General features: G+C 44.4%; 1 protein-coding gene across 4 annotated transcripts in view; it reads left to right on the top strand.

The window, feature by feature from the left end:
- OLA1 (Obg like ATPase 1) overlaps positions 1-3,301 on the top strand; it is a 292,645-nt gene extending 289,344 nt beyond the window's left edge. For all 4 annotated transcript variants that reach the window (XM_056534098.1, XM_056534095.1, XM_056534096.1 and 1 more), the window contains one exon: positions 2,770-3,301. In XM_056534098.1, coding sequence (XP_056390073.1) covers positions 2,770-2,871 — 102 coding nt within the window. In that variant the 3' untranslated portion in view covers positions 2,872-3,301. The remainder of the gene's footprint in view (positions 1-2,769) is intronic.
- The last annotated feature ends 7,083 nt before the right edge of the window (positions 3,302-10,384 follow it).

Here is a 10,384-nt window from a genome sequence, read left to right as displayed (position 1 = left end):
GCAGATGTGTGAGACTAGTGATGTCCTGTGGGGGGAGCAGATGTGTGAGACTAGTGATGTCCTGTGGGGGGCGCAGATGTGTGAGACTAGTGATGTCCTGTGGGGGGAGCAGATGTGCGAGACTAGTGATGTCCTGTGGGGGGAGCAGATGTGTGAGACTAGTGATGTCCTGTGGGGGCCGCAGATGTATGAGAGACTAGTGATGTCCTGTGGGGGGGCGCAGATGTGTGAGAGACTAGTGATGTCCTGTGTGGGGGGGGGGGTACAGATGTGTGAGAGACTAGTAATGTCCTGTAGGGGGCGCAGATGTGTGAGAGACTAGTGATGTCCTGTGGGGGGCGCAGATGTGTGAGACTAGTGATGTCCTGTGGGGGGCGCAGATGTATGAGAGACTAGTGATGTCCTGTGGGGGCCGCAGATGTGTGAGAGACTAGTGATGTCCTGTGGGGGGCGCAGATGTGTGAGACTAGTGATGTCCTGTGGGGGGCGCAGATGTATGAGAGACTAGTGATGTCCTGTGGGGGCCGCAGATGTGTGAGACTAGTGATGTCCTGTGGGGGCCGCAGATGTATGAGAGACTAGTGATGTCCTGTGGGGGGGCGCAGATGTGTGAGAGACTAGTGATGTCCTGTGGGGGGGGGGTACAGATGTGTGAGAGACTAGTAATGTCCTGTAGGGGGCGCAGATGTGTGAGAGACTAGTGATGTCCTGTGGGGGGCGCAGATGTACTGAATTCATTCAAAGGCCTAAGCACTTCCTACTGATTGATGACTGATGGACCCTTCAGAATATTTTCTTACAATCTTTCTCTGGGCTCCAGTCATTGCTGTTCTCTAATTATGATCATCACGTTTTTTGAAAAATAAAGATTTTAGGTTGCTATACTTTGGTTATTTTGTAACACACTGTTCTTATGGCACGGTGTACCCTTTACAAAAAATCCTTCAAATGATGATCAATGTAGATTATATTATTTCCGGAAAAAAAATAGTGTCCATAAATTGTTCTCTAATTTTGATCTTCAGTGTGTATAGGATTATACAATTACAATAATACTCTATTTTGCACATTATCTTGCAATACATTTTATGTTGTAATATGGTTTTTTTTGCACTCGTACATATTATTGTTTGCACTTTAATAATGATTGAGTAATTGATCTGTTTACCTGGAGATATGTCCCTTCTTGCTTCTATTCACTATGCTTGAGGATGGCCCCATAGAGAGGACTAAAACATTGTTACCTTTTTTACTGGATTGAGGAGTGCTGCAATATATATATATATATATATATATATATATATATATATATATATATATATATACACACAGAGCAGAGCAGTGGTCAGCGACCATAAAAATAGGACATCATATTGGGGCGCAAACTTCAAGCTGAAGGATTCCATATTGAATAAAAATCAACGCTGTACTGTAAGAAGTGTTTCTAGCCCATACCGGGCTCTTCGTCAGGCAATGACAGCCACATAAAAAAAAAACAGATATTTAAAACCAGGTATAGAGAATTCCTTCCGGGTCAGATCGAACCGGAAACATCTCAAAGTAAAAGGTAATAGAAAGTAGTAGAAATAAATAATAAAATAAATACAGAGTAAAAGTCTGGTAATAACAATTAGGAGCGCATACACATAAACAATTACAATAATTAAAATGATTAAAGGGAAAAGCCTAATAGTCCATACCTAATGAAGGTGATGTCATTTGAATGAGTCCAGTAAGAGTACAGGTATAGGGTGGATGGAGACCAGGATGCGCAGGCGTGTGGGGGGGTGTACATGGGAATTCAGAGTCAGCGCATACTGGATGGAGCACCGCACTGATAGTACTGCGCGGATGTCAACAGGTAAGGTGTACGGGGAATCAAACCAGATGTGCGCAGGCGTGTTGGGTGTCCGTGAGGATTCGGAGTCTGCGCATATTAAGTTGAGTGCCGTACGACTGTTAGTGCGCAGGTGTGAGCAAGTAGAACCGTGGGCTCCAGATCAAGGGGCTACAGCGGTTGCAAGAAATGTACGGGCCAGCAGGAAAACCAATGGATACTTGGTATGTTGTAACATGATTGAAGAGTAATGGATGTTACAACATATGTATACTAAACGGCCAGGTTCGCATATGTCCAGTTATCCGGCATAGTTGTCATCCGGTGTGCAGCTGCTGAACTTAAAAATGTTGCTTGCAGCTTTTTTAATAAGGCGAAACCCCGCGGTCTGCTGTGCTGGATTGTCCATAGTTCTTCTGTCGCGCCCAATTTCATCCTAATCAAATGCTAAAAATCCAGCTTGTTGCCTCAGGCCGGTGTTTCCCAACCAGGGTGCCTCTAGCTGTTGCAAAACTACAACTCCCAGCATGCCCGGACAGCCAACGGCTGTCCGGGCATGCTGGGAGTTGTAGTTTTGCAACAGCTGGAGGCACCCTGGTTGGGAAACCCTGCCTCAGGCATTCCCATCTGGGACTTCTCTGGAGTCACCTGACATGCGCACCCAACCTAACTCTCTCCAGAACACAGCGCCACTCTCGTCCATTGGCCGTGTTGGGTATTGCAACTCTCTCTGCCCCATTCAGTCCAATGCAGCTGAACTACAATACCGGTACCAGCTCTTTATTTAGTGGCATAGAAATCAATGACAGCCTTTTCTCTTCATGTGTATATCAGCAGCCCGATATTTCCTTTACATCCCACTACACATACATAGTGTCGCGTATATTGCAGATCTGCTCATTCCTCATTCTCTTCTTTTCTTTCTCTTACAGGCGGCAGGAAAATACAGGCAACAAGGGAGGAATTACACGGTAGAAGACGGTGACATTATTTTCTTTAAATTCAATACACCTCAACAGTCCAAGAAGAAATAGAATTTCTGTTTTGTTTGTGTTTTTTTTAAAACCTCGAAAGAGATTATTATTTTTTCTTTATTTTATTTAAGCAGAATATTCTGTTATTAAATAAAATAAATAAAATACCAAATTGGGAACCATCTCACCCCCCCCCCCCCCAAACCAAATAAATAAATGCAGTTTGTTTGGAAATATGTGTCACCTCACTGTGAAAATACAGGTTCAGTCAATGTGCTTTCCAAATGATTAAGATCCTACTTGAAATCCTAGATGCTTTTCAGGACTCACACGAGTCTCATGATACTTCATTAATCTCCATCATGTATGCCAAGCCTGACACATCTGACAGTGAGGACAATGTGGCTGGCTCTTTTTTTGGAATCTACAGATAATGCATGTTTTACAGTACTCCAGATGTCTACACTCAATAAAACATTTGACAAAAAAAGCCGCCTGTGTGTGTTTGGGGATGTCTGTATTGAGTGGCTGCGGTGTGCTGAATGCGATACAGCACCTGCCGGCTGCTGATTACAGAATATAAGACGTGTATGATACAGTAAGCGGCAGTGTGGGGCAGCTGTCATTGTCGCCGAGAAGTGACTCTTTCATGGGAATCATAAGATTAGCTTGCCAACAATTGTCTGCGCGTGAGTCCCTGCAGATGGATAGCGGATACCTACACGAGAACTGGTTTTCTAACCTTTTTATAATGATATAGAGGATGATATATTGTATGGAAAACGGAATATTACAGTCTTTCCCCCAAAAGTAGGACATCCCCCGAAAATAAGGCTGGGTTCACATCACGTTTTCTCCCATACGGGAGCGCATACGGCAGGGGGGAGCTAAAACCTTGCGCTCCCGTATGCCTTTCTATGCGCTCCCGTATGTCATTCATTTCAATGAGCCGGCCGGAGTGAAACATTCGGTCCGGTCGGCTAATATTTGTGCCGTATGCGCTTTTACAAACGGACCTAAAACCGTGGTTGACCACAGTTTTAGGTCCGGGGAAAACGCATACAGCGCAAAAATGACCCGACCGGACCGAACGTTTCACTCCGGCCGGCTCATTGAAATGAATTACATATGGGAGCGCAAGGTTTTGGCTCTCCCCTGCCGTATGCGCTCCCGTATGGGAGAAAACGTGATGTGAACCAGCCCTTAGACCTACTTGACTTTTTGCCTGTGGGCGAAATATAAGGTCTCCCCCCTAGAATCAGGCAGCACGTGGTCACTTTAAAGGAAAACTGTCAGCTTGACCCCCCTTCCCCCTCCACCCCCCTAACCAGCGGTACTGGCTGATGTGGGGGACACTGATCAGTTTGATGCCTACCGTGCCCATCTCTGCCCCGCCGTTCTGCAGATATCTTCGCTTTTCTGTATATGCTAATTAGGTACTAACTGGCACAGGCGGGGTTACTGGCACTCTGACGTCAGCGCCGCTCGTCTGCAGCGCCACCCAGCTCATCAATATTCCTCCCCTCCCTCTTCTCCCCACTCTGTAATGAAGAGGGTGGAGGGAGAGGAGGAATATTGATGAGCTGGACAGCGCTGCGGACGAGCGGCGCTGACATCAGAGTGCCAGTAACCCCGCCTGTGCCAGTTAGCACCTAATTAGCATATACAGAAAATTGAAGATTTCAGGCCGAACGGCAGGGCAGATCCGGGCATGGTAAGCATCAAACTGATAAGCGTCCCCCGTACCAGTATCATTGGTTAGTGCGGGGGGAGCAAGCTGATAGTTTCCCTTTAAATCAGTGAGCTGCGGCGGCCGGCTCTCTGTATGACAAGTCACGCCCCTGACGTTGCGCAGGAGGACATAACTCGTCATCACAGAGCCCACGCCGCCATACCAGGACCGCCTGCTCCTCGCTCTGCCTGGAGTCTGACTGACTCACAGACAGACAAAGACAGTGAGTGGGTTGCATGGGGCAGGAGTAGGGCAATGTGTGTGGAATCTGGCTGAAAGTGGCACAGACACACAGGGGTGCCTGGTAAAGATTGGGGGGGGGGGGAATAAGACCTCCCCTGAAAATAAGACCTAGCGCAAAATTGGGGGCAAAAAATAACATAAGACACTGTCTAATTTTCGGGAAAACACAGTAGTTATCTCCTCTATCCTTGTCAGCGCCTTACTATAGATTTTGGATGATATTTCTTTTTAGGGTAGAGTTACACGTGCCGTGTTTTGCTACTGCGTACTTTACTACCATTGAAGTCATTGGGTAGGAAAATTTGCAGCATGTGTGACCCCACCCTTAGGGTCTATTCACACGGCAGAATTTCCACTTGCGGAATTCGGCCTCAAATTAAAGCCCATAGACTTCTATGGGATTCCGCACTCCCATTCACACTTCTGAATTTCCGCTTGCGGAATTCGGCCTCAAATTAAAGCCCATAGACTTCTATGGGATTCCGCACTCCCATTCATACTTCTGAATTTCCGCTTGCCGAATTCGGCCTCAAATTAAAGCCCATAGACTTCTATGGGATTCCGCACTCCCATTCACACTTCTGAATTTCCTCTTGCGGAATTCGGCCTCAAATTAAAGCCCATAGACTTCTAAGGGATTCCGCACTCCCATTCACACTTCTTAATTTCGGCTTGCGGAATTCGGCCTCAAATTAAAGCCCATAGACTTCTATGGGATTCCGCACTCCCATTCACACTTCTGAATTTCCGCTTGCGGAATTCGGCCTCAAATTAAAGCCCATAGACTTCTATGGGATTCCGCACTCCCATTCACACTTCTGAATTTCCGCTTGCGGAAATTCAGAAGTGGGAATGGGAGTGCGGAATCCCATAGAAGTCTATGGGCTTTAATTTGAGGCCGAATTCTGCCGTGTGAATAGACCCATATAGTTAGTGATCTGTCGTGAACACTGTGTTGCAGATGTCTAGAGGAAAACACCTTTTATGGGGTTGTATCATGAAGTCACTTCCAATACGTATGCCCTATGAGGCCAGGTTCACACTTCGTAAAATATTGCAGTATATATTATTTTTGAGTGCGTTTTTTTTTTTTTTTGCGCAAATTCTTTTTTATTGACCAATTACTGTCATATAAAATGCGCTCCAAAAATACTCTACCAAATTTAACAAATTGTAGTCCCGACTTTAGTGCATATATTCTGGATCATTCTCTATGAACCAGAAAGGAGAGTTGACTCGTGAACTCTAAGCATGGATTCAGATTCATGTTTTGACATGAAAGGGGTTTCGCAGATTTGGGGAAAAAAAGCAGCTGGTTTCTTCCAGAAACAGCGCCACACCACTTCATGGGTTATGACTGGTATGGCAGCTCGGCTCCATTGAAATTAATGGATGTAACGCCGCACACAACCTGTAGACAGGTGTATTGTCGTTTTACACAATGGCACTTATATATTTGTAATCCTGGACAACATATTTTAAAGGAATAGGTAAGTCATCTGTTGTAGTCTTTTATAGAGATGAGCGAACTTACAGTAAATTCGATTCGTCACGAACTTCTCGGCTCGGCAGTTGATGACTTTTCCTGCATAAATTAGTTCAGCTTTCAGGTGCTCCTGTGGGCTGGAAAAGGTGGATACAGTCCTAGGAGACTCTTTCCTAGGACTGTATCCACCTTTTCCAGCCCACCGGAGCACCGGAAAGCTGAACTAATTTATGCAGGAAAAGTCAGCAACCGCCGAGCCGTGAAGTTCGTGACGAATCGAATTTACTGTAAGTTCGCTCATCTCTAGTCTTTTATCAAAACTGTGCAGAGAAAAAGTTGAACTATTGCCCAAAGCAACCAATTAGATCACTTTAATTTTTAAAAAAGGCCTCTGAAAAATAAAAGAAGCAATCTGGTTGCTATAGGCAACAGCTGTCTGGGCATGCTGAAAGTTGTAGTTCTGCAACAGCTTAAGGTCCGCAGGTTAGACACCTATATTTATTAAATAATCCTGAAATCTTGCCGTTTTCATTCTGACCACTAACCCTACAGATAAGCTGAGACTTCCTGATCCTTATCACAGACCGTAAAAGAAAAGCGAGGAAAAGCGCTCAGAGGTGTGAACAGGCGCCAATGTGATGGTTGCGCTTACCCCAAAAGGTTGTGTTAACGATATAAAACGCTGGTATAGAATGTGTAAGGCAGTGTTTCCCAACCAGGGTGCCTACAGATGTTGCAAAACTACAACTCCCAGCATGCCTGGACAGCCTTCGGCTGTCCAGGCATGCTGGGAGTTGTAGTTTTGCAACACCTGGAGGAACCCTGGTTGGGAAACACGGGTGTAAGGTACCGGTACCTCTGCAGCCTTCCTGCCTGAACAACACAACAAAGAGAAGATAAAAAGGAAGGGATGTTTACTGACCAAAATGCATTTAGGTCAATAAACATCACTTCCCTTTTACCTGTCCGTTTGGTCTACTCAGCACCCTGGAGTCCTGTCGCTCTGGTAGAAGTATCCTCTCCTTATCACAGACAGGACTACGGTGAAGGCGGGCACTGATATATACAGTAGATAAAACACCATTCACAATAGCTGAAGCTCAGACTTTAGGGTCCCCCTCCCTGTAGAATGACTTCTGTACAGGTCACAGAGCATGTCTAGAATATGTTCCCATTCTATTAATTAGGGTCTGCTCCAGAGGATTGTTTCTTTATGGGGCAGCCACAAAGCAAATTTCTAAATTCTGTCAAAAAACAGCCCAGGCAAGGTGGCTTCCATAATAATAATGTACTAAAAATGAAATAAAATAAAAAAATGTTACAATCAGAAAATAGACACCGATTAGAAAAAAAGAACATATTTTAGTATCTCGCTTTAATCAGTAAAAAAAAAATCTAGGTGATATATTCACTTTAAAGCGGTTATCCAGGAAAAAACTTTTTTTTATATATATCAACTGGCTCCAGAAAGTTAAACAGATTTGTAAATTATTTCTATTTAAAAATCTTAATCCTTTCAGTACTTATGAGCTGCAGAAGTTGAGTTGTTCTTTTCTAAGTGCTCTCTGATGACACGTGTCTCAGGAAGCGCCCAGTTTAGAAGCAAATCCCCATAGCAAACCTCTTCTATTGTGCAGTTCCCGAGACAAGCAGAGATATCAGCAGAGAGCACTGTTGCCAGACCGAAAAGAACAACTCAACTTCAGCAGCTGATAATTATTGAAAGGATTAAGATTTTTTAATAGAAGTTATTTACAAATCTGTTTAACCTCTTAAGGACCAATGACGTTGTGGAACGTCATGGCACCCTGGGCTTTAAGGACCAATAACGTCCCACAATGTCATGGCGTTTTCCGGTCCCTGCTGCTCGCCGGGCAGAGATCGGAACGGCATGCCTGCCTAAATCGTCCTAAATCCCGGGACCCCCGCATGTCGGCGATCGCGGAAAATCGCATGTCAATTCAGACATGCGATTTTCTCCTATTCCGGGCTGATCGGGTCTCTGGTGACCCGATCACCCGGAAAATAGGGATGCTCGGAGCTGTCATTGACAGGCCCCAGCATCCTGCAGGGTAGGAGTGAGGTCGCAGTGCTGCGATCTCCTCCCATCCCCTGCCATTGGTCAGAACTGATTCTGACCAATGGCAGAGCAGGATGGTGGGTTGCCATGGAAACCCCCCGTTCTGCCCACCCCTGGATGTCAGGCAGAATCGGGGGAGAACATGGAGGCCGGTACCTGGAGGAGAAGACTCGTGGGGCCCGGCAATCATCGCAGATATTCACCGGAGATCCCGTCTCAGGTAGGGAATCGACGGTGGGGGGGGGGGGAGAAATGAAACTGAAAGTAAAGTGATTTTTACTGTGGCAACCACTAGGAAAGCCGAACTGCAACTCCCAGCATGCCCAGACAGCCAAAGACTGTCTGGGCATGCTGGGAGTTGTAGTTTTGCAACATCTGGAGGGTCACAGTTTGGGGACCACTGTTACAGTGGTGCCCAAACTGTAGCCCTCCAGATGTTGCCAAACTACAACTCTCAGCATGCCTAGACTGCCCAGGCATGCTGGGAGTTGTAGTTCTGTAACATCTGTCCCTTCAGATTTTGCAATTTTCATGACATTTTTTAAAATTGCTTCTCTATTTGAAGCTCTCTATTTTTTCAAAAAGCAAAAATATGTAAATTTTATGATGCCAACATAAAGTGGACATATTGAGGGACATTTATCAATGTTTGCTTATGTATTCTTTTTTTTAGTAATTTTTTCCTTACTTTTTTTTTTGCTTATGTGTGACGTATTTATCAACTGGTTTCAGCCTGTTGATAATTTTCTTTCACGTAAGCAATTTTTCCTTTTTTACTTTGGTAGTAGCTTTTTCTGCTCCATGTTTGAGCTGGAGTAAATTTAGTCAATTTTTAACGCTGTCGCGACTTTTTTTTGCGCAGTTGCGCCTGTCGCAGTTAATAAATACCTGACTACCCGTAGTCCATTTTAAAATTATTACTACATAGTAAATTTTAGGAATACTTGCTTTTCTCGCTTTCCAGTCAAAATGTCGCACGAAAAATCGCGTAGTCGCAGTTGAGACAATTTTGCGACAATTATAGTAAAGAAAACCTGACTAAACCCGTTGATAAATGTCCATAATTGTGTTTGTGAAGAAAAATAAAAAAAATTTGGAATATCCATTTTCCTTACAAGAAGAGAGCTTCAAAGTTAGAAAAATGCTAAATTTTCATGACATTTTGGAATTTTTCACAAAAAAAGGATGCAAGTAACGCCGAAAATTTACCACCAAAATAAAGTAGAATATGTCGCAAAAAAAGAGTCTCAGAATCAGAATATTCGGTTAAAGCATCTTAGAGTTATTAATGCTTAAAGTGACGGTGGTCAGATGTGCAAAAAACGCTCTGGTCCTAAGGTGTAAAATGGCCTGGTCCTTAAGGGGTTAACTTTCTGGAGCCAGTTGATACCCCTTTAAAGGGGGTTGTCCAGGAATAGAAAACCAGAGCTAATTATTTCCAAAAACTGTGCCACCTCTGTCCTCAGGTTGTGTGTGGTATTGCAGGCCAGTTTCATTGTTTATGAAAAAAAATTTGCTCTGGTTTTCTCTCATTTCGCGTTGATTTCAGTGCCTATGGGGCTGTAAAACTTCAATCCCTGTTGTTAGTGCTGAAAGGGGCCTCTTAATCACAGCTGTCCTCTAGAGCAGTGGTCTCCAAAATATGTCCCTCCAGCTGTTGCAAAACTACAACTCCCAGCCAAAGGTTGTCCGGGCATGCTGGGAGTTGTAGTTTTGCAGCAGCTGAAGGGCCACAGTTTGGAGACCACTGCATCTAGGGGGGTGATCATGCAGGCCCATATGTATGGGTGCAGGAATGTACTTGAGAATGCAGGAAGGGGTTAAGAAATGAATGAGCCTTCTAACAAAAGACATAGACATTCCCTAAGATACATCATCAGTGAACTCCCTAATATGTTTATTTGGATCTTTAGTAAACAGCGCTAATCCTGTCCAGGGGTTCTATCTAGTATTCAAGTAAATGTACTGAGCTGTAATACCAAACACATGAGCAAAAAAAAGACAAAATGTACAACTCATACAACCCACACTA

Source organism: Hyla sarda, chromosome 8, assembly GCF_029499605.1.
Source record: "Hyla sarda isolate aHylSar1 chromosome 8, aHylSar1.hap1, whole genome shotgun sequence".
Lineage (NCBI taxonomy): Eukaryota > Metazoa > Chordata > Amphibia > Anura > Hylidae > Hyla > Hyla sarda.
The sequence above is the reverse complement of the archived record's forward strand: the minus strand, read 5'-3'. Positions and strand labels throughout refer to the sequence as shown.